General features: G+C 43.2%; 1 protein-coding gene across 1 annotated transcript in view; it reads right to left on the reverse strand.

The window, feature by feature from the left end:
• Positions 1–7,475: 7,475 nt before the first annotated feature.
• LEMD1 (LEM domain containing 1) overlaps positions 7,476–24,192 on the reverse strand; it is a 53,549-nt gene continuing 36,832 nt past the window's right edge. Inside the window, exons 3-4 of the mRNA XM_049858478.1 lie at positions 9,361–9,437; positions 7,476–7,656 (exon numbers count right to left, since the gene is read on the reverse strand). Of these exons, the coding sequence (XP_049714435.1) occupies positions 7,476–7,656; positions 9,361–9,437 (258 nt within the window). The remainder of the gene's footprint in view (positions 7,657–9,360; positions 9,438–24,192) is intronic.

Genomic DNA, 24,192 nt, shown 5'->3' on the forward strand with positions numbered 1-24,192 from the left:
TCTGTTACAGGTTTGTTCCTCTTGGTACAAGTTTGCATGGCTTGACACAAGCTAATTGGCTTCCCTTTCCTTTTCTTCCATCCAGGTTTTTATGGGGGAATCTTCCTCAGAATCAAATGCCAAGTGGGTTAGGCTGTTTCTTATTTTAGTCTCTAGATAAGTTCTTGCTTCAGGAAAGAGTAGTTTAATTTTTCTCCAAAGATCAGCCCCTTCATGTGACTCTATTCAACAAAGCTTTTCTTGGCTGGGGTGGGGGTGGAAAAATAAAAAGCAATTAAAGACAACCTTTTCCCACATCAGGAATGTGTTTTCTTGCAGATAAGAATTCTTATCCATTATGATAGATATGTACGGTGTAGTCTAGCGCTTCTTTATTTACCACTGTGGCGATGAAAATAACTCGGTACTTAACCACTCATTTTAAGGGGTGGTAGCACAGTGTTTCTTTAAATGTCGAAAAAACAGAAATAGAGCCTTTAAGAACGTCTCCCATCTGCCAAGCTGACTGTTGGCTGGGTAAAGACTTAAACAGCATGCATGTGATGGAATGGGCCTTGCTGCCCATATGTGGAACACAAGCTGGAGAAATTCAACACACCCGTGTGACATGCAATTAGCTGGATTCTGTCTCACCAACCAGCTCTCCACTTAACTGGTAATCAGATGGAGAATGCTCTCTCTCTCCGTGACAGGTCTCACCCCGAGGTAAATGGTGACATTTATAGGAATGAGCACTCCCGATGCCCCAGGAATGACAGCCTGTGAGAAAGATAAACAGCACATAACGAGGTTGACAGGGAGCGCCTCTCAACAGCAGTTTGCTCATTTTAGGGACTTCTTTTCGCGGGTGTCAATAACAGGCAAAATCTGGGGTATTGCTTTTGTGGTTTCAGATGTGTTTTTGGGATGGAAACTGCTTGATGGTGAGATGGGATCCATCTGGAAGGAAAGAAGCCTTCCCTTTGAGGAGATCCACAGATGATTAAGATACAGTCTCTGACCCAAGAAGCTCTGAGATTTGTAGGGGAGGCAGACAAGTAGGTGGAACTGGAAAATAAAACATCTTGATAGATGGGAGTTTGCTCCTGACAACATGAGAATAAATCTTATACTGATCCCCCTCCTATTACTGAGACTAGTGAGGGAGGGAGCCCCGCCTAGGAATTTGATTGGCCCAAGGTCAAAAAACGCTCAATGTCATAGTTTCTTCTGGGGCCTTGTGTAGCTAAAGGTGGGGCAGGAGTGGGTAGATGGATGACTCTATTGTTTGGAAAGGCCTCAAATTGGGCCCAGTTCTTATGTTCCAGGTCCTCAGGTGTGCTTTAGAAGCAGAAGCAGCAGAAAAAAACACAGTAGTGTAAAACAAAACAAACCTATCCCCAGTAGGAGGAGGGGGAATCTTGGTGCATTGTGTTGTTTTGGGATAAAGGGGCTTCTCCTCCTTAGCACATGGGGCCCTGCTGGTGCAGTGGCTAAGCGTTTGGCTGCTAACCAAAAAGTCGGCAGTTGGAATCCACCAGCTGCCCTTTGGAAACCCTATGGGGCAGTTCTACTGTGTACTTATAGGGTCATTATGAGTTGGAATCGACTCAACTGCAATGGGTTTGGGTTTTTTTTAACAGATTCTTCAGCATGGATTCAGGCAGCATTGTGTCTGGGCCCAGCACCATGTCCTCAGGAGGGTATGTGTGTGTCCTGCTCAGGAGTGGCCCACAGGATACCATAAGACCGCAGGGAAACAGCATACGTCAACGCTGCGGAGACACTTTCAAGAGGACGGGATTTGGGGGAAGCTGAAACCCCCCTGTGGTGGAGGGTGGGATTTTCTCCAAACAAGGTGGAAAATCGCTCTCAAGGTTTAAAGGTGCTGCCTTGAGGAAAGGAGGGCAAAACGTGAGACATGGAAGCAAGACTCGGAACTGCGAGGCACGAGCCCCTTTGACGGGGTCAATGTTCAATTTTCCAGGATGTTGATGATTTGTTTAGCGTCCAGTGTTAAGGTTCTGTCCTCCTCACGTTTTCATTTCCTCATTATGTCTAAGATTTCAGACAAACCCACAGCTTGTGTTGTTGTGATGTGTGGAGTGGTGCTCAGCTGGGTGGCAGAAGTTTCCCGTCTGTGAAGGACAGTGGTCCCGCGTCAGCCAGCGCCACCCCCACACACCCACACTCGCTTTCCCTAAAATACCAGGGGAAGTGAGCCTTAAGGAGGCCATCATGAAACACTTGGTCACATCACAGATGTTCAAAAATAGGGCAAATATGTTCCTAGAGCTCTGTAAGCATAGGGCTTTAACCACCCCCCTTCTCCCTTATAGGGTCGCTTTAGGGCCGCTATGAGTCAGAGTGATGGCCACAGTTTTTTGGTTTTCTCCCTTAGTTGTGCCAGACAACTGGAGCAATGCCTCCTTCTCCCTGGGAGCCCACGAAGGTGCCTCACGTCTGTGCACCAGCAGTTGTCTCAGTGTCAAGTAGCCTCCGGGTTTCTATCTCCTCTCTGCTCTCGCTCCGTGGGTATTGCTGCGTTTGCTGCCCTTGTTGGGGGCATGCATGCGCAAGGGTGATGTCAAAGTGTGCCGCCTCCACAAATGCGGGGACCACCCTCTCCTGACGCTGCCAGGGCCCAGCACACTGAGGACAGCCTGCACTCCCAACGTCCCTCCGGGCTTTCGGCAAACTGCTTCTCCGGTTTTATCCTCTGTGATGGTTAGGTTGTGTGTCAGCTGGCTGGGCCACGATTCTCAGAGGTCTGGCGGTAGGAGGAAGTTTGGTAGCTGTATAATGATGCAATCGCTTCCATGAAGAGATCTGATATAATGTGATCACCTCCATGATGGGATCTGCTGTGAGCTCCCAATCAGTTGAAAGGGAGTTTCCTTGGAGTGAGGCCTGCATCCGATACAAGTGGACTTTCTGGCAAAGCTAGCTGGCTTTTGCTCTGCTCGGGATCCTACATTGAGCTTGTCAGCATCTGACCTCCAGTTCTTGGGACTTGGGCCAGAAGCGCTGTCTTACCTGCTGATCTTGAATTTGTCAGCCTTCAAAGTCGGAGCCAGCAGCCTACCGTCTAACCCGTGAATCTTGGGTTTGTCACCCTCGCAGCTACATGAGTCAGAAGAAGCTTCCAGCATGGCACCTGACCCCCAGACTTGGGACCTCTACACTGCATGAGTCATTTCCTTGAGATAAATCTCTCTCTCAGGCATGAGTCTATGAAAACTGGTACGGGAGACAGTGCGGGGGCGGGGAGGGGGGTGGCGGTGGGGTTGCTGTTGCTAGGTGCCATCAAGTTGATTTCAACTCATAACAACCCCATGTGACACAGCAGAACTGTTCATAGGGTTTTCTAGGCTGTAATCTTTACAGAAAGGAGTCCTGGTAGCACAATGGTTAAGCACTCAGCTGCTAACAGAAAGGTCGATGGTTTGAAACTGCCCTGCTGCTCTGAAGCAGAAAGATGTGGCAGTCTGCTTCCGTAGAGATTACAGCCTGGAAAGGGCAGTTCTCCTCTGTCGCATAGGGTCGCTATGGGACGGAATGGACTCAGTGGAAATGGGTTTGGGTTTTGGTGTTTTAATCTTCACTGGAGCAGATGGCCAGGTCTTTCTCCCATGGAGCCACTGGGTGGGTTCGAACCGCCAACGTTTTGGTTACCACCCAAGCACTTAATCGTTGTGCCACCAGGGCTCCTTGAGGGGAGGAGAGTGTGGCAGGTTTTGCTTAGCTCTTAGAAGAATTCCTTTCCTCATGCATTGACCTCGTGATTAAATTCCAAACTTTGTAACATGGTCCCTAAGGCCCAACACGGTCTGAATCTGCCTTCTTTCCCAGCCTCATCGCTCACCACTGCTTCATTCTATCTGTGGTTCCCGCAGTCTGGAAGAATTTTCCTTCCCTTTCCTTTTCTCCTCCTTCTTTTGACTGAGTCCCGCTCATCCTTTGCCACCCACGTCCACTCCCAATGTCTGAGAAACTGCCCTCAAGTGCTCCCAGGACACCCTGCCCTACCACAAATGATGTCACTGAGCAGTATAGTGTCTGTTTACTTCTCCACTCCCCTACCAGACTCTGTGTTCCTTGGGGACAGGGACTGTATCTTATTTGTCATCTTATCACCAGTGCCCAGGACATGTTAAATAAGTTATTGAGTGGATGAGTAGTGAAATATTGCCTCAGACCAAACTTGGATGCCTTGGGTCTTTTCCTTTAAGACACATTTTTCCCAATGGGGACTAGTCTCCAGTGCACGGACTCCTGATGGAACTGCCCACTGGTCCTCTGGCCTGAATCTTAGGGTCAGCCTGGCTTAGGCCTGAGCTAGGACTCCCTCTACGTAAGTATCTCTCAGGGATGGTCTGCAGCCTTGCTTCTCCAGCTTAAATTGCCTGGGGATCTCGTGAAAATGTAGCTTCTGACTCTGTAGGTCTAGGGTGGGGCTTGAGGTGCTGACTCTGCTGGTCTGGGGCCCAAACCTTATATGGTTAGATCACTAGACATCTTGTATGGTGTCTTTAAACTCCCATTCTAGGATCTGATTTATAAGAATTGGTGAAAATTGGAAATGCCGAAGAAGCTTTTCTAGGAAAGTTTTTATTTTTTAATCAGCTTGATTTTATTAAGCATAGAAGTTTTCTTTTGAAGTACATGTGGCCATCACTGTAGGTTGGCTCCTTATATTCCTATACCCAATCCCCTTTCTCCCTTGTCTGTCTTTAAAAAAAAAAAATCATGAAGTTGCCATCAAGTCAATTCCAGCTCATAGTGACCCTATAGGACAGAGTAGAACTGCCCCATAGGGCTTCCAAGAAGCAGCTGATGGATTTGAGCTGCTGACATTTTTGTTAGCAACCTGCACCACCAGGGCTCCCTGTCTAATATAGAGCCTGCTAAAGCTCACTCACCCACTTACCACATGGTTGGCAATGAGAGGAGGCTGAAATCCTGCCTTAAATGCTAATGAACAAATTCAGCAGTTCAAAGATTTTAGTATCTCCTGACTCTCAGTCTTTCCCTTGTACGTTTTACCTCATGGTCACAGAATAGCTGCTGCAGCCCTGTAACATTAAGCATCTCCTAACATCACCACGGAGCAGTTCTACTCTGTCCTATAGGGTCGCTATGAGTCGGAATCGACTCGATGGCAACTGGTTTAACATCACCAAATACCTAGTTAGTTCTGAATTTCCTTGATTGTATTTTTTTATGGTTGGTTTACTGGAATCAGAATCCATGCATTACATTTGGTTGAAGATCTCTTAAGCTCCAGACTTCTTTTTATGACATGCAAACAAACCCCTATTTGTTTAAGCTGACCTGACTGGAATTTTATGTTCCTTGCATCCAAATGCATTGGTAATACAGTATATGACTTTTAAAAATTAAAATTTATTTTCTCTCATTAGCAAGTTAATACACATTGCCTATAGAAATCTTTAAAAGTATGAAAAAGTAGAAATAAAGAAAAAAATCAGTCTCACCAGTGAGATTTTGTTGTTTATGCAGTTATGATAATGAGATACTAACAAATTAGTACCCTTTTTTGTTTACCATTAAAAAATAAGTATTTTAGGGTTTTTTTTGGAATGAAACAGCCCTGGTGGTGCAGTGGTTAAGGTGCTCTGTTGCTAACCAAAAGGTCGGCGGTTGGAACCCACAAGCCATTCTGCAGGAGAAAGATGTTGCAGCTTGCTTCCATAAAGATTTACAGCCTTGAAAACCCTAAGGGGCAGTTCTACTCTGTCCTACAGGGTCACTACAAGTTGGAATTGACTTGACAGCAATGAGTGGTTTTCAGTTCTTTTTGGAATGATGGAAATGTCCTAAAATTGACTGTAGTGATGGTGGCACACCCCTGAATACGAATGATATACTCCAAGTAGGTAAATTGTATGACATGTGAATTATGTCTTAATAAACCTCTTACACAAAATTTCAAAATAAGCATTTTCTATAAAAATCCTATGGATCACAGTGGTTCAATCCGCAACCGATAATGGGATGGTGCAGGACTGGGCCGTGTTTCGTTCCTTTGTGCATGAGATTGCCATGGGTCAGGGGCCATCCCTACCCAGCTAACGACAACAATAACGCTACAATAAACTCATTGTTAACATTTTAAATTATTGCATAATTGTCCTTCAGGAGGCTATACTACAATTTATGAAATTATTTCCTTGTCATGGAAAGTTTGGATTGGTTGTGCATTTTGGCTACTATAAAAACTGCTATGGTAAACTTCTCGGTACCTAAGACTTTTCCTTATTTGTGATTAGTTCCTCCCAGAAGTAGACATACTGTGCTAAAGTGCCACATCGCTTAAGTGTTTATTGCTTACCGCAAGTCAGGTATGGACCACACTAAAGTGGTTCATAGACATCATTTCTTCAAATTCTTTATTACCCTGATACCTCTATTCTTTCCCCATTTTTAGAAATTAAAACTGAGGCTCAGATAGGGCGACCAACTCACCCAATGTCACAGAGCCAATAAATGGAGAAGCCAGGGGCCTAGCCAGGCCTGCCTGACCCCAGAGGCCATGGTCAATTACACTCCCTCATCAGGTCTTAACTTTTTGAAACCTTGCCAAATTTCGAAGGTGAAAATGCATCTTGTTCTCAGTTGTTTTCCTTTCATTACTGAAAATGTTGGACATGCCTTTGTGTTTGCTAAACCATACACATTCCTCTTTGGTTAATTATCTGTTGTAGACTTTCCTCGGAAACCCTGGTGGCGTAGTGGTTAAGTGCTAAGGCTGCTAACCACAGGGCGGCAGTTCAAATCTCCCAGGTGCTCCTCGGAAGCTCTATGGGGCAGTTCTACTCTGTTCTATAGTGTCTATATGAGTCAAAATCGACTCAATGGCAATTTGGTTGGTTTAGGCTTTCCTATAGTTGGCTATACAGTTTGAAGGGTAAAAAAAATGTGATCTATGGTTTCTCACGGAGCCTGTGTGACAGAGGTGGTTTATGATCAGCTGCTAACCTAAAGCTTGGCTGTTTAAACCCACCCAGCAGCTCTGCAGAAGAAAGGCCTGGCGAATTGCTTCTGTAAAGACTACAGTTAAGAAAACCGTCTGGAGCAGTTCTACTTTGTAACACATGGGGTCACCATGAGTCGGAGGCTAATTCAATGGCAGCTAATAACAATAGCTTATCACCACAGTTTAAAAAACAAAACAAAACACTAAGCACAGCTTCCTTTTCAGAAGTTTGCTCAAACTTGGAAGCACCTTTAATGATGGCTGGCATGACGTGGGAATTTCCTGTCATGCGCTTTGACTCAGGTGCCTGGGTGTCCCACTTGTTCCTTCCACCTCTTGCTGAGCCCAGGTACAGACCTGTGAGAGCTGCACCCACCATGCAAGGAAGGTGTCATGGCTATGGCTGGCCTCCTCTCAGAGTAGCCTGTGGGTTCTTTCCTGAAGTGGGAGGCTTGGAGCAGTACCAGGCACCTGCTCAATGCTTCTCCTAATGTATTTAACCAAAGAGTGGCTTTCTTTCCACAGTTATGTAGATAAAAACCACAATGATGAAGATGGCAAGCACAGCAAATGTAATGGCCACCGGAAGCCCCTCCAGGTTCTGGCTTTTAAAGCAGTCTTTCTCTTTGGTTACGCTCTCTTCTCTGACTCTGGTTTTGGATGATCTTGTAGCACACCTGTGAACACATTAGTGGGATTAGTGAATTGTGACCAGCTACTGCCTCAGCAAGGAGCCCTGGTGGCTTCACGGTTAAGCGCTCGGCTGCTAACTGAAAGGTCACTGGTTTGAATCGCCAGCTGCTCTGTGGGAGGGAGATATGGCAGTCTGCTCCCATAAAGATTACAGCCTTGGAAACGCTGTGGGGCAGCTCTACTCTGTCCTGTTGGGTTGCTATGAGTCGGATTCAATGGCAACAGGTTTGGTAGGAGCCCTGGTGGTTTAGTGGTTAAGTGCTTGTCTGCTAACCGAAAGGTTGGCTGTTCAAAACCACCAGCTGCTCTGTAGGAGAAAGATGTGGCAGCCTGCTTCCATAAAGATTTATAGCCTTGGAAACCCTATGGGGCAGTTCTACGCTGTCCTACGGGGCTGCTGGGAGTCGAAATTGACTTGACAGCAATGGGTTTGGTTTTTTTGGTTTTTTACTATCTGAGCATCCCCTTAAAATGTGTGGGTCTTGAGGCCCCCAGGAGCATTAATGGTGGGGCTTTAGAAGGAGCCTTCTACTCATTTAAAATGAGGCAGCGATTGATGGTGTTTCAGTGGTAGAATTCTCACCCTCCATGCCAGAGACCCAGGTTCAATTCCCGGCCAGGGAACCTCACGTGCAGTCTGTCACTGGAGGCTTGTGTGTTGCTATGGTGCTGAGCAGGTTTTGGCAGAGCTTCCAGACTAAGGTAGACTAGGAAGAAAGACCTGGTGGCCTATTTTTAAAAATCAGCCAGTGAAAACCCTACGGATCACAAGGGTCCAATCCAAAACTGGTCATGGGGACAGCACAGGACTGGACAGGGTTTTGATCTGCCGTGTGCATGGGGTCACCGTGAGTTGGGGGCTGTCTCGGGGCAGCTAACAGCAACAATGCATTTAAAACCTGTGTGAATGCCAACAAATGATATTCACAGGGTACTGCTGGCAGTGAGGAATCTCTAAAATCCCACAAATCATGCATTCATTGATACCAGCCATCTGTGCACCACTCTGTCCTTGCTGTCAGTCCCCCTGGTCCCTGCTGGATGGGGGCAGCAGCACACGGGGAGGGGGCCGGTCCTCACCTCTCTCCTCACAGTGTAAGCACTGCCCAAAGAGCCTGCCATCCAGGGGGGAGGTGGCTGCCATCCCGGGGGGGAGGTGGCAAGTGATATTGAAACCTGTTTGTTTTGCATTTAAAAGGGCAAGAGGGTATTTTCTGAAATTTTTCAGTGAGGGCAGTATGTTCCAACTAATCTAATCCTGTAAAATCTGCCAAAGTTTATTCAGAAGTTGGGGAACTTTCTAGAAAGCGTTTTTTCTGACTAATAAAGTGGCCTGTCTTGAGATTTTATTTCAACTGCTTACTCTTTTTTTTCTCACTCTTTCCCCATCTTCCAAGACATAAATAGGAATCCAACTGACTACAAATCGGGAAACTCAGGTTCTAGTCTCAGCTCTTCATGACTTTTGGCATGCCCCTCAACCTCCCTGGCCTGTTTCCTTCATTCTGAGTATGAGCACTGAACTAGAGACTGCCAGCTTTGAAAATATGAGGTATTACGAATCTTTCACCTTTCTCCACAGACTCATTTCAGGCTCAAACCCATCACAGAAATCTGAATAACAATTCTTCCCAGGAGTCCCATGATACAATTACCTCAGTCTCCTCACCCACTAAGAGCACCATTACCTTAGCTCTTTGGAAGCCTTACGATCCAGGCCGTAGCAGTCTAGGGCTTTGGGTTTCCTGGTGGCAGCCTCCGGCCTCTAGCAAACAGAAAGAACATGTCAAGAGGAATTTATTTGTTTCCAATGCCTTGTTCAAAAGATATTATTTTTTATTCTAGAAAAAGTCATATAATCTGAGGACTGAGGAAAGCTTGTGGTGTATCAGGTAGTCTAGTATTTCACAGTACAAACTTTAAGGTTCCCTTTTGTTCCTGGAATTAACAGAAACATCCAAGTTGCGGGGAGCAATATGTTCCTGTAGTGATGCACAGGAGAACAATAGACGGAGGAGAGGCTAGGACCACGTGACGAGAGCAGCAGTCTGTCCTTAAATATCGATTCTGTACTTTACTGTCCTATTTGTGCATTTTCTAGAGCACACATCTTCTTTTGGTAGAAAATTTTTTGTTATTAACTAAAGAATTTATTTCCTATTTCAAACACACAGACAATACAAAACTCATATAACAGGCACCGGTATACACACTACCTGAGTATAACCTGAGTATATTGACTATATTTGTTCCATCTCTTTATTTATTTTAAGTTTGAATAAGCTTTATTCCTTTTGGGGGGTTTCATCTAACTTTATTCATTCAACTTGTACCGAGGATCCTAAAAGCTATGAAAAACCAGATGCGACGGATGAGCCTTGAAAACAGAAACCTGTGTACCAACGTTCACTGCAACACTCGTCACAGCAGCCAAAAGGTGGAGACAACCGAAATGTCCATCAACGCACAAATGGACAAAGAAGACGTGGTCTATACACACAATGGAACACTACTCAGCCATAAAGAGAAACCACATCCTGCAGCATGCTACAGCACAGATGAACCCTGACCCCGCCGTGCTGGGTAAAATAAGTAAGTCCCAGAAGGACAGACATTGTATGATCTCACTCACATGAAATATAAGCAAATACATAGAAACCAAAGATTATTCATCGGTACCAGGGGTGGGAGGGGGGAAAGGGAGAGTGTTTGCTTAGGGGGCATTGAGTTTGCGTTAATGGTGGTGGAATATTTGGTAAAGGATAGCAAGAATGGTTGTACAACTCGAAGAATGTAATCACTGTCATTGAATTGTACATGTAGAGACCGTTGAGTTGCTATATATTTTGTTGTGAATATTTTCACCACAATAAAAAAAGGAAAACCCAGTGTGCCATCAAGTCAACTCCAACTGACAGCAACCCTAAATGAACAAATATAGTGTCTTATATCTAATGCTGCTATTATAGAAATACCACAAGTGGATGGCTTTAACAAAGAGAAATTTATTCTCTCATATTCTAGGAGGCTAGAAGTCCAAATTCAAGGTGCCAGCTCCAGGGGAAGGGTTTCTTTCTCTGATGGCTCTAGTGGAAGGTCCTTGTCATCAGCTTCCCCTGGTCTAGGAGTTTCTCAGCACAGGGACCCCAGAATGTGCTCCCTCCTGGCTTTTGTGTCTTGGTGGTATGAGATCCCCCTTTCTTTCTTTTATATCTCAAAAGAGATAACTCAAGATACAACCTAATCTTGTAGACTGAGTCCTGCCTCATTAACATCACAGAGGTAGGATTTACAACCATAGGAAAATCACATCATACGATAAAATGGTGGACAATCACACAATACTGGGAATTGTGGCCAAGCCAAGTTGACGCACATTTTTGGAAGACACAATTCAACCCATAACATATAGATACATTATTATGTACTAAAGCCCGTCATTCACATTAGGGTTCACACTTTGTATTGTATATAGTTCTATGGGTTTTGACAAATACATAATGCCATGTATCATTATTACAGTACCACACAGTACCAGCATGTACAATTTAAATACAAAGAATAAAGTTATTTTTCAAAACAAGTTGATTATGAACAAGGACTAAAAAATAATTTAGAAAAATGAAAACTTTGCTCCGTAAGAGGAACTATTTTGTTTCCTTCCTTCTTATCTTTCTTTCTTTCTCCCCAAAATTTCTTTCATGTAATTTTTTTAACATGAAAAGGTATAGCTCTCTCAGCTTTCATTTCCTCGCTATGAAATAGGGTTGCTGTAAAGATAGACTGCTGTAAAGATAGAGTGATGAAAATAACTCCTGCTCATAGTAAACATTCAATAAATGTTAGTAACAATGGTTATGATAATGATAACTAGTGTTAATTTCATATTGCCGGTTTTCCTCATATGTTTGGTTTTCCTTGGTTGTCCATTCATATTTAAGATTAAGATCATCCTCAAATGTCTACAATGTCCTCATGGGAGTGTAAAGATGCTGTGTCGGCACGTGATGTTGCTAACCACCATTTGGCAAGTGCCAGCCACCATTCACCCACTAACTCAACGAGGCCTACAAGCCCACACTCTCCTTAAGTGGTAGGCATATCATCGCTCCATTTTACAGATAAGGAGTCCGATGCACAGAAAGGTTAAGTAACTAGCCTAAGGTCACACAGTATTATCAGTGGAGCTACGTGTTTGTAAACACTGCACTCCTCTCTACCACTCTTGTTTCCAAAAATAATTTCCTTCCTGAAGGTGTCTTTCTTGATTATTTTCTTCTACTCAGATCAATCCTGGGGTCTTCACTTCTTTATCCCTAATGTACATGGTATTGATGGCTTTTTTTTTTAAGTGTGATTTCTATTTTTTTTTCTTTCAGGTTAGTTTTTATTCAGCCCTTAAGGACTCAAATCCTTACATGGGCTTTGGTGGAAGTCACGGGGTGGCACTTGCAGGCCCCCATTGGGGTGGGGATGTTCTGCCCTTCCAGGCTTCAGGAGCACTGTAATGGAGTTTCATGTACAGCTTGGGAAACACATGTGCAGCCAAGACACTCACTTCAGATGGCTGCAGCTTCTACTAAAACCCACTGCCTTCGAGTCAATTTTGACTCATCGCAACCCTATAGGATAGAGTAGACCTGCCCCATGGCATTTCCAAGGAGTGGCTGGTGGATTCAAACTGCCAACCTTTCGTTGAGCAGCTGAGGTCTTAACCACTGCACCGCCAGGGCTCCACGGCTTCTACTAGGCTTCTTAATTACCAGCTTCTTAATGGTCTTGATGGAAACCCTGGTGGCATAGTAGTTAAGTGCTACGGCTGCTAACCAAAGGGTCGGCAGTTCAAATTCGCCAGGCGCTCCTTGGAAACTCTACGGGGCAGTTCTTCTCCGTCTTATAGGGTCGCTATGAGTCCGAATCGACTCGACGGCACCGGGGCGCTGGTGTAATGGTCTTGACCTCTGGCATTCAGTGGATGCAGTGAATAGGCTACACATGACCATGGCCCTTTTCGGCATGACTGTTGTTCCTCCTTTTCTTTGTCATCTTGGAAGCAAGGACCCGAGAGAGGAGTATTGTTTTTCAGTATATTTTCCCCCTGATTTATGAAATCTTTGTTATTGTTACACTTTTACAAATTGAGGTAAAATTCACGTAGCATAAAATTAACTGTTTTAGAGTATACAAGGTAGTTGTATTTAGTTCATTTATAACGTTGTGCAACCATGACCTTATCTAGCTCCAAAACATTTTCATCCCTCCCAGAGGAGACCCTGTACCCATCATGCAGTCCCTCAAGCCCCTAATAGCCACTAATCTGCCTTCTGCCTCCATGGACCCACCTACTCTGGACATTTCATATAAATGAAATTATACAATGTGTGACCGTTTGCATCTAGCTTCTTCATTAGCATAATGTTTTTACGGTTCGTCTGTCTTGTAGCAAGCATCAGTTCTCCGTTCCAAGCTGGACAATGAAAAAGGAAGACAGAAGAAGAATTGATGCATTCAAATTGTGGTGTCGGCGAAAAATATTGAATATACCAAGGACTGCCAGAAGAATGAACTAGAATAAGTACAACCAGAATGCTCCTTAGAAGTGAGAATGGTGAGAATTTGGCTTGGTTACTTTGAGCACATGATCAGGAAAGACCAATTGCTAGAAAAGGACATCATGGTTAGTAAACTGGAGGGTCAGCAAAAAACAAGAGAAATTCTCAATAGCCACAACAACGGACTCAAGCGTACCAACGATCACCGGGATGGTGCAGGACCAGGCAGCATTTCGTTCTGTTGTACATGAGGTTGCCATGAGTCAAAGCCAACTCGATGGAAGTAACTAACAACAAATATTCCATTGCATGGATACACCACATTTAGTTTATCCATACATCTGTTGATAAATATTTCCACCTTTTGCTTACTGTGACCTTAATGTCCACTCCTTCACTCAACAAATATTTGTTGTGTGCTCTGAGTGCCAGGCCCATGCCAGCTGTGAGGATTTCAGAAGGGACCACATCACCATCCCTGCCCTAAACAACTCACCACTGAGCGCAGTTATTTTGTAAGTTTTCTTCGCCGGCTTCTTTCTTCCTTAATTGTGTCACCTGTTAGATCTCACCGAGTAGTCTTCTACTTCTCTTTAATCAAGCATAGTATCCCTCCATGAGAGGAGTCTCTGACACCAGCAGTGCTGCTGGAAACCTCACGATGCAGCAGGTAAGGGCCAAGGGAGTCAAGAACTAGAGAATTCCTGGGAATGTGAGAGGGTGATGGGACTCAGCCTCAAACAAGGAAAGAATGGACTGACACCAGGATAGAACAAACCAGAAGGAAGGCCAAAAGGAGATATCCTGACAACAGTCCTGAGTAAGACTGGACTAGGATGCAATGGAGGGTTGGACACATAAGGGGACGCTGTGTGAGTCACGGAGTACCAAGAGAAAGGAGAGCTCGGGCTCTCAACTCATTTTTACATCTGTAAACTTTGAGCTCAAGCACCAGTGCCCTTTCTGCTGATCTTAATAAGCGTGTTGTCAGGACACCCGGACAGTGTGTGTAACTCTAGTGAGTCTGGGCTGTGACCTATAGGGTTTGTCAGCAGGTCCACTGGTCTCAGCCCAAGGTGGGTGGTGGAGGGCACAGCCTACTGTACCATCACCGCCAGCCACCCCCTACCCAATTGTTGTTAGGTGTCATCGAGTCAATTTCGACTCATAGTGACTCCATGTGACAGAGAGGAACTGCCCTATAGAGTTTTCAAGGCTGTAATCTTGAAACAGATCACCAGGTCTTTCTCCCACGGTGCCACTGGATGGATTCAAACAGTCAGCCTTTCAGTTAGCAGCCGAGTGCTTAAGCTTTGTACCACCAGTCTCCTTCCCTACCCAGTACAGGCTGCAAATGATGCAACAGCTACAGCCCCCTCCCTTTCCCCATCCTCCCTCCCCCACCTTCTTAAAGATGTCAACAGTGGTTTAGTGAAACCCAAGAAGGGTCTCAGCATACAGTGGGAAGTTGTGAACGGCACATGAGCACCACATCCAAGAGAGCACCACTCCACTGTACACATTGCAGACTGACACGCCATTGCAGCAATTTCCTGGGAGACAGAAGTAAAGCCTCTGAAGGAAGAAGTGCTTTAAAAAAGCATTCTCACAAAGGTGCCAGGTGGCACCAAGAGATTTTTTTAACTATTCCTTAGGGTGTTGGAAAAACCTTTCACGAGCGAAAAATTTTAACCTTTTTAGTCACGGGAAATTTTAAACATACACAAACCAGACAATAGTATAATGAACCTCCATGTACCCACTGCATGCGAATTCTCTTTAACTGCCTTAAATTTAATGATAGAGGTATTAAATAAAACGTTTGCGATAGGAGTCGGTTGCAAAAGCAGATTCTTGAATTTCATCGCTCTTAGGCAAATTCTGCCTCTCTTTCTTCCTGCCATAAGGAGGTTTAGGTCTTCTATGTCCTTTAATTTTATAACTTATTTCCCTCTCTATCATTCATATCTAGAGCACTCCTATTATTGCACAAAAAGTGAACATTTTGATTTCTAAAAAAAGGAGTAATTACGACTGTTATGCATTGAATTGTGTTCCTCCAAAATACGTGTTGGAATCCTAATCCCTGTACTTTGGATGAAGCCCTGGTGGCAAAGTGGTTAAGAGCGTAGCTGCTAACCAAAAAGCCGGCAGTTCAAAGCCACCAGTCACTCCTTGGAAACCATATGGGGCAGTTCTACTCCATTCTATAGGCTCACTAGGAGTCAGAATCAGCGTCACGGCAACAGGGTAAGGGAACATACCTTTGGATATAATCCTATTCGGAAACAGTGTTTTCTCTCTTTTAGTAATTAGGCCATATCAGTATAGGAGATCATTTCTGAGTGATGTAAAGAGCATCATAGACACAGAGACAACAAGCAGAAATAGGGGGAAGGTAGATGCCATGGAGATCTCCAGGAAACTGAGGAATGTCAGGGCTACAGAAACTGAAACAGGGGTTTTCTCCCAGAACTGATAGAGAGCCTTCCCCTAGAGCCAGTGCCCTCAATTCAGAATTCTTGCCTCCTGAACTGTGAGAAAATAGATTTATGTTCTTTAAACCACCCACTTGTGGTATTTCTATTAGAGCAGCACTGGGAAACTAAGACAGTGGCCTATCATAAAGACTATGTAACGGGGGAAAGGGCTGGTGATTAATGTTAAGCACAGTAAATATTGTATAATGGTCTGTACACGGTACTGGCAACAATGTACATAGTGTCTTAGGCTGGGTTCTCTAGAGAAGCAAAACCAGAAAAGTGTATAAATATATAGAGAGAGATTTATACCAAGGAAACAGCTCACGTGATTGTAGGGGTTGGAACATCCTAAATTCTTGGATCAGGATAGGGGCCTTTCCCAATTCATGGAGCCTCAGAAGCTGATGAACCAAAGATGAGCAGGTCAGAGAGCAGGGCTCCGCTCACAGGTTGTGATGGTCTAGGAATCTCCAAGGTCGGCAGGCAAGACCGCAAGGTTTCTCCTGAGTCACATAGCTGCAGGGGCTGGCAAACCCAAGTTAGGTAGGTTGGGGAGCAGGACTGTTGCTTGCAAGCCGTGAAGATCGGTGAATCCCATGATGGACAGGTAAGCTGTTAGCTCAAGTCCCAAGAACCAGAGATCAGACAAGAGGCAGCAGCTGGATCCAGAACAAGCCAACAACTTTTGTAAGGCAAGCAAAAAGGAAATAGGCAGTAGAAGGTGGAGAGATGAAGGCTGAGGGGGCGGTGAGCTACCACAGGCCCCACCTCTACCGGTACCACTCAGGAGATTCCATCATGGGGGTGGTCACATATCAAATTTCTACAGGGAAGTGATCACATTATACAACTCCCAAAACACTGAGAATCATGGCCCAGCCAAATTGGCACATAATCTTAACCATCACAGTCCACCCCTTGTCAACTTGGCATCTGTACACATCTCCCCAAACCATATATAATCTCTGAATAAACACAACTACAAAGTTATACTTGCACCTAACATGGTACAACTAACATACGTAAACCAAAAACCCACTAACCCCGTTTACATCTTATATTTTATAAGTAAAGAGTGATGCTCACATACAAAGCAGAAATACTCGTAACAATTACAGTCCTCATTTCTACAACTGGTCAAGTGGCTGTAACTGGCATTTAGAACTACCTTCTTCTACCACCCATCCTGTATTCCCTTTGCCCTCAGCAAGCACCTCAGCTGGTCGTGGTTCTTTGCCTGGTGGAGTGACCCAAACCTTCATTTTCGAAGGGCCTGGGCCATTAGCAGTCGTGTCGGAATTGGGTTGCTATGGTTTTCCATTGACTTTAATCATAGGACACTGTAGTACTGACAGATGCCCTAAGGGATTTCCTGCATTCCAGACTTAGTCTTCTTTACCTCCATTATGTAATATCAGTCTGATATCCTCTTGGTATTCTGGATCAATCACACCACCCAGTATGTAACTCCCTTCTTTGCCTGTTGATCCAGAGGCATAAGGAGCCCAAAGTGGCCAGGCGGCATTCTTAGCTTCCAGTTCAATAGAATGAATGATGTGTCTCCAGGTGGAAGCATTCCTCCCTTTGGAACTAAGATCTCTAGGCCTGCAGAGCTTAAGGTCGTGGGGACAGGAAGCAGAAACCTTGTGAGTGGGTCACTGGGGGTAATAGTGAGTGGTGCCACTCCATTTCCACCCCTTGATTCCTGGACCCATGAATCCTTGCTATGGGAGAAACAGCACCATATATTGGACGCTGGATTAGAGCATACACAGCCTCCTGGAGAACATTACCCCAACCCTGCAAGGTAGTGCCACCTAGCTGATGCTGTAATTGTGTCTTTAGGAGGCCATTCCATCATTCTATCAATCCAGCTGCTTGAGGATGATGGGAAACATGGTAAGACCAGGGAATTCCATGAGCATGGGTAATTATGTCCCCCCCCCCCCCAATGTGTGTATTAACTTGGTTAGGCCATGATTCCCAGTGTTCTGTGGTTGTTCTCCATTTTGTGATTGTAATTTTATGTTGAGAGGATTAGGGTGGGATTGTAACACCAACCAACTCAGACCAATGTAAAGGGAGTTTCCCTGTGGTGTGACCTGCACCACCTTTTATCTCTCAAAGAGATAAAAGGAAAGGGAAGCAAACAGAGAGTTGGGACCTCATACTACCAAGAAAGCAGCACCAGGAGCAGAGTGTGTCCTTTGGACCTGGGGTCCCTGCACCTAAGAAGCTCCTCAACAGGGGAAGATTGAGGACAAGGACCTTCCTCCAGAGCTGACACAGACAGAAAGCCTTCCCTGGAGCTGATGGCCTGAATTTGGACTTTTAGCCTACTTTACTGCAAGGAAATAAATTTCTCTTTGTCAGAGCCATCCACTTGTGGTATTTCTGTTATAGCAGTACTAGATGACTAAGACACACGGTATATGCACTGAGAGAACTAGAGGGAAATAGAAAAAATGAAATCAGTTTTTACATTATATGGTGTGTTTGCAGTTGATCTATTCATCTTTAAAAATTTCCTTTAATGTTGTTATAATACAGTTTTCACTATAAACAACATTTACAATGAAACTAAAAAATATTGGTGTTCATTAAAGTAATGGCTTAGTGGGGGTAAGTGGTGCCTGGGGGATATGTAATATCTTTGCTCCTTTCTCCCTGTGCACAGAGCTGGAAGTTGCAAAGATGGCTGTTTTTGCAGAGCACGTACTGCCTGGAGCTGCGACATGGGTGGCCTCCTTCTCTACTCTCTTCATTCTACCCCTGGCATGCAAGTCAGAAAGTTCCACCAACGCACACTTTCCAGAGCAGAAGCGTATTGTTGATCACAGCTGTAGTTGTAAATGTAATCACCCAAAAATATGCCAGTACAAGAAGCCACAAGTATCTCATTACAATAACAATACTGGCTAACACTTACATGAGCCCTGGTTGCACAATGGTTAAGCACTGGGCTGCTAACAAAGAGGTTGGTGGTTCGAACCCAGCCTATGGCTCCATGGGAGAAAAGACCTGGTGATCTGCTTCTGTAAAGGCTAGTTTAGAAAACTCTACGGAGCAGTTCTAGTCTGTTACGGAGGTCCTATGAGTCTGAATTAACTGATGGCACACAACAACAACACTTAGATAGCATTTCTATGAGCCAGGTACTGTTCCAAGCATTTAGATAAATAAGCTCATTTCATTCTCAAAACCACCCTGTGAAGAAAGCGCTTTTATTATGCCTATTCTATGGATGAGAAAACTGAGTCTTAGAGAGTTTAAGCAGCTTGTCCATGGTCCCACAGCTGGCAAGGTGGTAGAGCCAAGAGTCAACCCAAGTGATCTGGCCCCAGAGTCCCTGCTTGCTGCACTGCAGAATGGCAGTCCTGTTTTACAAGAAGAGAATTAGAAATATCTTGTCCTGAGATTCTATTATCTATTATATATCAACATGCCTCAATTCACTTAACCTTTCTAACAGCTCTAGGAGGTAATCATTATAGCCACCATAGTACAGATGAGGAGACTGAGGTGTAGGGAGCTAAATTATTTACCCTAGGTATCACAATTAATAAATAGCATAGCTAGAATGTAAACCCAGATTTCGATTAAGAGAACACATCATCGAAAATAATATGCTAACACATATTACTAAAAACTGTTTTCATTAATTAATAAATTACCAAATTATTAATTAATTTCCTGTGGAAATAACATTGGTAGCCATCAGTTCACTTCTTAAATATTTCAGATGAATTGGCTTTTAAGTAAGATTTTTCCAGGCAGGCAATTTTGCACTAATTCTGGCTTACCCAGGTAGGTATATCACACTAAATCTGAAAGTAGACTGTGTATGAGATATTATGACATACTATATTTTATTACAGTAAACTACAAAACACTGAGTTAATATCAGAGCCAGAAAAAAACAACAATCATTTTGTGTTCTCGTTAAATCATTACTTACCAAAACGTGTATTTGGTTTTTGAAAAACTGTCTCCCTTGACTAAAGCCATTATCCATTAACCCTAAGGAAATAAGGCTTGTTTGCATTCCCACAAGACATATATTTTACACCGTAGATCCAAATCTAGCCAGACATTTCATGGGTTGACACCTACAGTTGAAAGCAACCAAGGAAGGGGCAGTAAGTGCTGAGTTTCCCACCCCTCCCTTCTCTTGCTCTTCTAAGACTTCCTGCCATAGGACTTGGGAGCTTCAGGAGGCACTGAGGCCCCTGGGGCTTGGGGATGGAATTCTATCTTAAACGAAGCATAATGTTTTCCAATCACTCTAACTCATTAATGCAGCTTCTCTAAAAAGACCTATATGTAGAACCTGACAATTTTATAAATGACATAGCAACCTAGCAGATGTGACCCGCTTACAAGCAAAAAAAAAAAAAAAATCCTTTTGATTTACAGCTCTTTAATATTGAGTTAACCTCAAATCCCTTTATTGACTAAAATATGATTAAGGTAATAAATGATCTTATAATAATCTCAGGCTATTGTTTTTATCTCAATCATGATTGAATAAAGCTTTAATTTAAAACATTGTGTTCTTTTAACCTAAGTAATGATTTTGAATTAATTAAAAGGTTTTTAAAGCAAATAGCACCACATTAACAAAAGAGAGGTTAAAAATCATATGATCATTTCGAGTCCTGATTTTTTTTTTTTAATTCTAGCAAACCAGGAATAGAATGGGAACCTCCTTAACTTGATAAAAAGTATCTTCCAGAAATCTACACTAAAATCCATGTACTCAAAGACAAAAGGTTAAAAGTATTCCCTTTTAAATCAGGACCAAGAAAAGAGAGCCCACTATTACCATTTTTATTCAATATTGTACTAAAAAACCAAACTCATTGCCGTTGAGTCAGTTGAGATCATAGTGGCCCTGTAGGACAGAGTAGAACTTCCCTGTAGGGTTTTCAAGGGGTAGCTGATGGATTCGAACTGCTGACTTTTTGGTTAGCAGCTGAACACTTAACCACTGTACCACAGGGCTCCAATATTGTGCTAATGAGGTCTTGGCTAGCACAGTAAAACAAGAAAAAGAAATTAAAAGTATATAAATTGGACTATAAAAGAATCTATATAACAAACTATTATAATTGCAAAGATTGTATTGTTATAAGATCAATATACAAAAATCAGCTGCATTTCTGTATACCAGCAGCAAACAATTTAAAATGTAATTTAAAAAAGATACTATTCCTAGTAGCAACAAATATTAAAAGGCTACCCAGGTAATAAATATAACAAAAGATCTGCATGACTTTCATTGAGGAAATTATAAATCTTACTAAAGGACATTAAAGAAGATTCAATAAATGTAGAGATATAACCTGTTCATGGGCAGGAAAATGCAACAGAGTAAAGAAAGATTCTGCTGTTTCCAAACTAATTTATAAGGCAGTAAGGGAAAAGCAACATAAAGATACCATTTTAAATCAACACAAGGTGGAGAGACATGCTATGGTAACTAAGACAATCTGACGTCAGCTCAGGTGAGACAAATGGATCAATAGATCAGAATAGAGAGCCCATGTATATATGGAAATCTGATATACAACAAGAGCTGATATTGCACATCAAAAGGGAAAGGATGGACTGTTAAGAAATGGCAGTGGGCTGTCCTCATGGATTAGAAGACTTAATATTGTGAAAAAGTCAATACTACCCAAAGTGATCTATAGATACAATGCAATCCCAATCCAAATTCCAACATTCTTTACTGAAATGGAAGAACTAAGCACCAACTTTATATGGAAAAGAAAGAAGCCTGGGATAGCCAAAGCATTATTGAAAAAGAACAAATAGGGGGCCTCACACTCCTTGATCTCAAAACATACTATACAGCCACAGTAATCAAAATGGTCTGGTACTGGTTCAATGATAGACACATAGATAGATCAGTGGAATAGAAGTGAGAACCCAGAAATAAATCCATTCATTTACGGGAAACCAATTTTCAGTAAGAGATTAAAGTCCATTCAATGGGGGAAGACGCAGTCTCTTTAACAAATGGTGCTAGCAAAATTGGATATCCACATGCAGAAAAATGAAATAGGACCCATACATCACATCATACATAAAAAAAAACTCCAAATGTGTCAAAAACCCATTTCCAATCAGCGCGTGATCTCTAAAATCTACACGATACAGCAAAAAGTCAACTACAAGAAAAGAAATAACCCAATTAAAAAATGGGCAAAGGATATGAACAGACACTTCACTAAAGAAGATGTTCAAGTAGCTAACAGATACATGAGGAAATGCTCACAATCGTTAACAGTTAGAGAAATGCAAATCAAAACTACAATGAGATTCTATCTCACTCGAATGAGGCTGGCATTAATCCAAAACACACAAAATAATAAATGTTGGAGACGTTGTGGAGAAACTGGAACACTTATACACTGCTGGTGGGAAAGTAAAATGGTACGACCACTTTGGAAATTGATTTGGTTCTTCCTTAAAAAGCTGGAAATAGAACTACCATACAATCCAGCAATCCCGCTCCTTGGAATATATAGCAGAGAAATAAGAGTCTTTACGCCAACAGATATATGCACACCAATGTTCATTGCAGCACTGTTTACAATAGCAAAAAGATGGAAGCAACCAAAGTGCCCATCAACGGATGAGTGGATAAATAAATTATGGTATATTCACACAATGGAACACCACGCATCGATAAAGAATGATGAAGACTCCGTGAAACATTTCACAACATGGAGGAATCTGGAAGACATTATGCTGAGTGAAATTAGTCAGTTGCAAAAGGACAAATATTGTACAAGACCACTATTAGAAGAACTCAAGAAATAGTTTAAACAGAGAAGAAAATATTGTTTGACAGTTATGTAGTGGGGAGGGAGGGAGGGAGGGAGAGGGGTTTCCACTAATTAGGTAGTAGATAAGAACTATTTTAGGTGAAAGGAAAGACAACACACAATACAGGAGAGGTCAGCACAACTGGACTAAACCAAAAGCAGTTTCCTGAATATACTGAACACTTCGAAGGCCAGTGTACCAGGGGCGGGAGTTTGGGGACAATGGTTTCAGGGGACGTCGAAGTCAATTGGCATAATAAAATCTATTAAGAAAACATTCTGGATCCCACTTTGGTGAGTGGCATCTGGGGTTTTAAACGCTAGCAAGCAGCCATCTAAGATGCATCAATTGGTCTCAGCCCACCTGGAGCAAAGGAGAATGAAGAACACCAAAGACACAAGGTAATTACGAGCCCAGGAGACAGAAAAGTCCACATAAACCAGAGACTACATCAGCCTGAGACCAGAAGAACCAGATGGTGCCTGGCTACAAGTGATGACTGCCCTGACAGGGAACACAGCAAAGAACCCCTGAGGGAGCAGGAGACCAGTGGGATGCAGACCCCAAATTCTCATAAAAAGACCAGACTTCATGGACTGACTAAGACTAAAAGGACCTCGGGAATCATGGTCCCCAGACCTTCTGTTAGCCCAAGACAGGAACCATTCCTAAAGCCAACTCTTCAGACAGGGATTGGATGGGAAGAGTGAGCTTTTTGGATCAAGCAGACACATGAGACTACATGGGCAGCTCCAGCCTGGAGAAGAGATGAGAGGGCAGAGGGGGTCAAAAGCTGGCCAAATGGACATTAAAATAGAGTGGAGGGAAGGAGTGTGCTGTCTCATTAGAGCGAGAGCAACTAGGAGTATATAAAACCCAGAAAACCCAGCGCCGTCGAGTCGATTCCGACTCATAGCGACCCTATAGGACAGAGTGGAACTGCCCCATAGAGTTTCCAAGGAGCGCCTGGCGGATTCAAACTGCGACCCTTTGGTTCACTGCTGTAGCACTTGACCACTATGCCACCAGGGTTTCCACAAGGAGTATATAGCAAGGTGTATAGAAGTTTTTGTATGAGAGACTGACTTGGTTTGTAAACTTCCACTTAAATCACAATAAAAATTAAAAAAAAAAAAGTTTCAAAAACCTAAATGTCAAAGCTAAAACTATAAAGGTCTTGGAAGAAAACACGGACAAAAGTGTGGGACTTAATTTAAAAAAAGAAAATCATGAAACGTGACTATTAATGCACAAACAGTATAAGTCAAATTAGATAACTGGGATTTCCTAAAAATTTAACACTTTTATCAAAAGAAAAAAACCAGAACCTACAGACTGGTAAAAAAAATCTTTGGGATTGACATACCTGATAAGGGCCTAAGTCTCTAAAATATATAGAAAACTTCAATAACTGAACAACAAAAAGACAAATAATCCAAATAAAAATGGCAAGGGTCATGAACAGACACTTCACCAAAGAAGACATCCAAACCGTGAACAAACACAGGAAAAAATGCTCACGATCATTAGGTATTAGAGAGAAGCAAATCAAAACTACAACGAGAGCAACAGAGGAAGGAGAGTCAGGAATAGGAGGAGGAAAAGGAATGTGTGGGTTGACTGCCTCCATGAGCAACTGCCTTTTTTG

Source organism: Elephas maximus, chromosome 18 (assembly GCF_024166365.1).
Source record: "Elephas maximus indicus isolate mEleMax1 chromosome 18, mEleMax1 primary haplotype, whole genome shotgun sequence".
NCBI lineage: Eukaryota > Metazoa > Chordata > Mammalia > Proboscidea > Elephantidae > Elephas > Elephas maximus.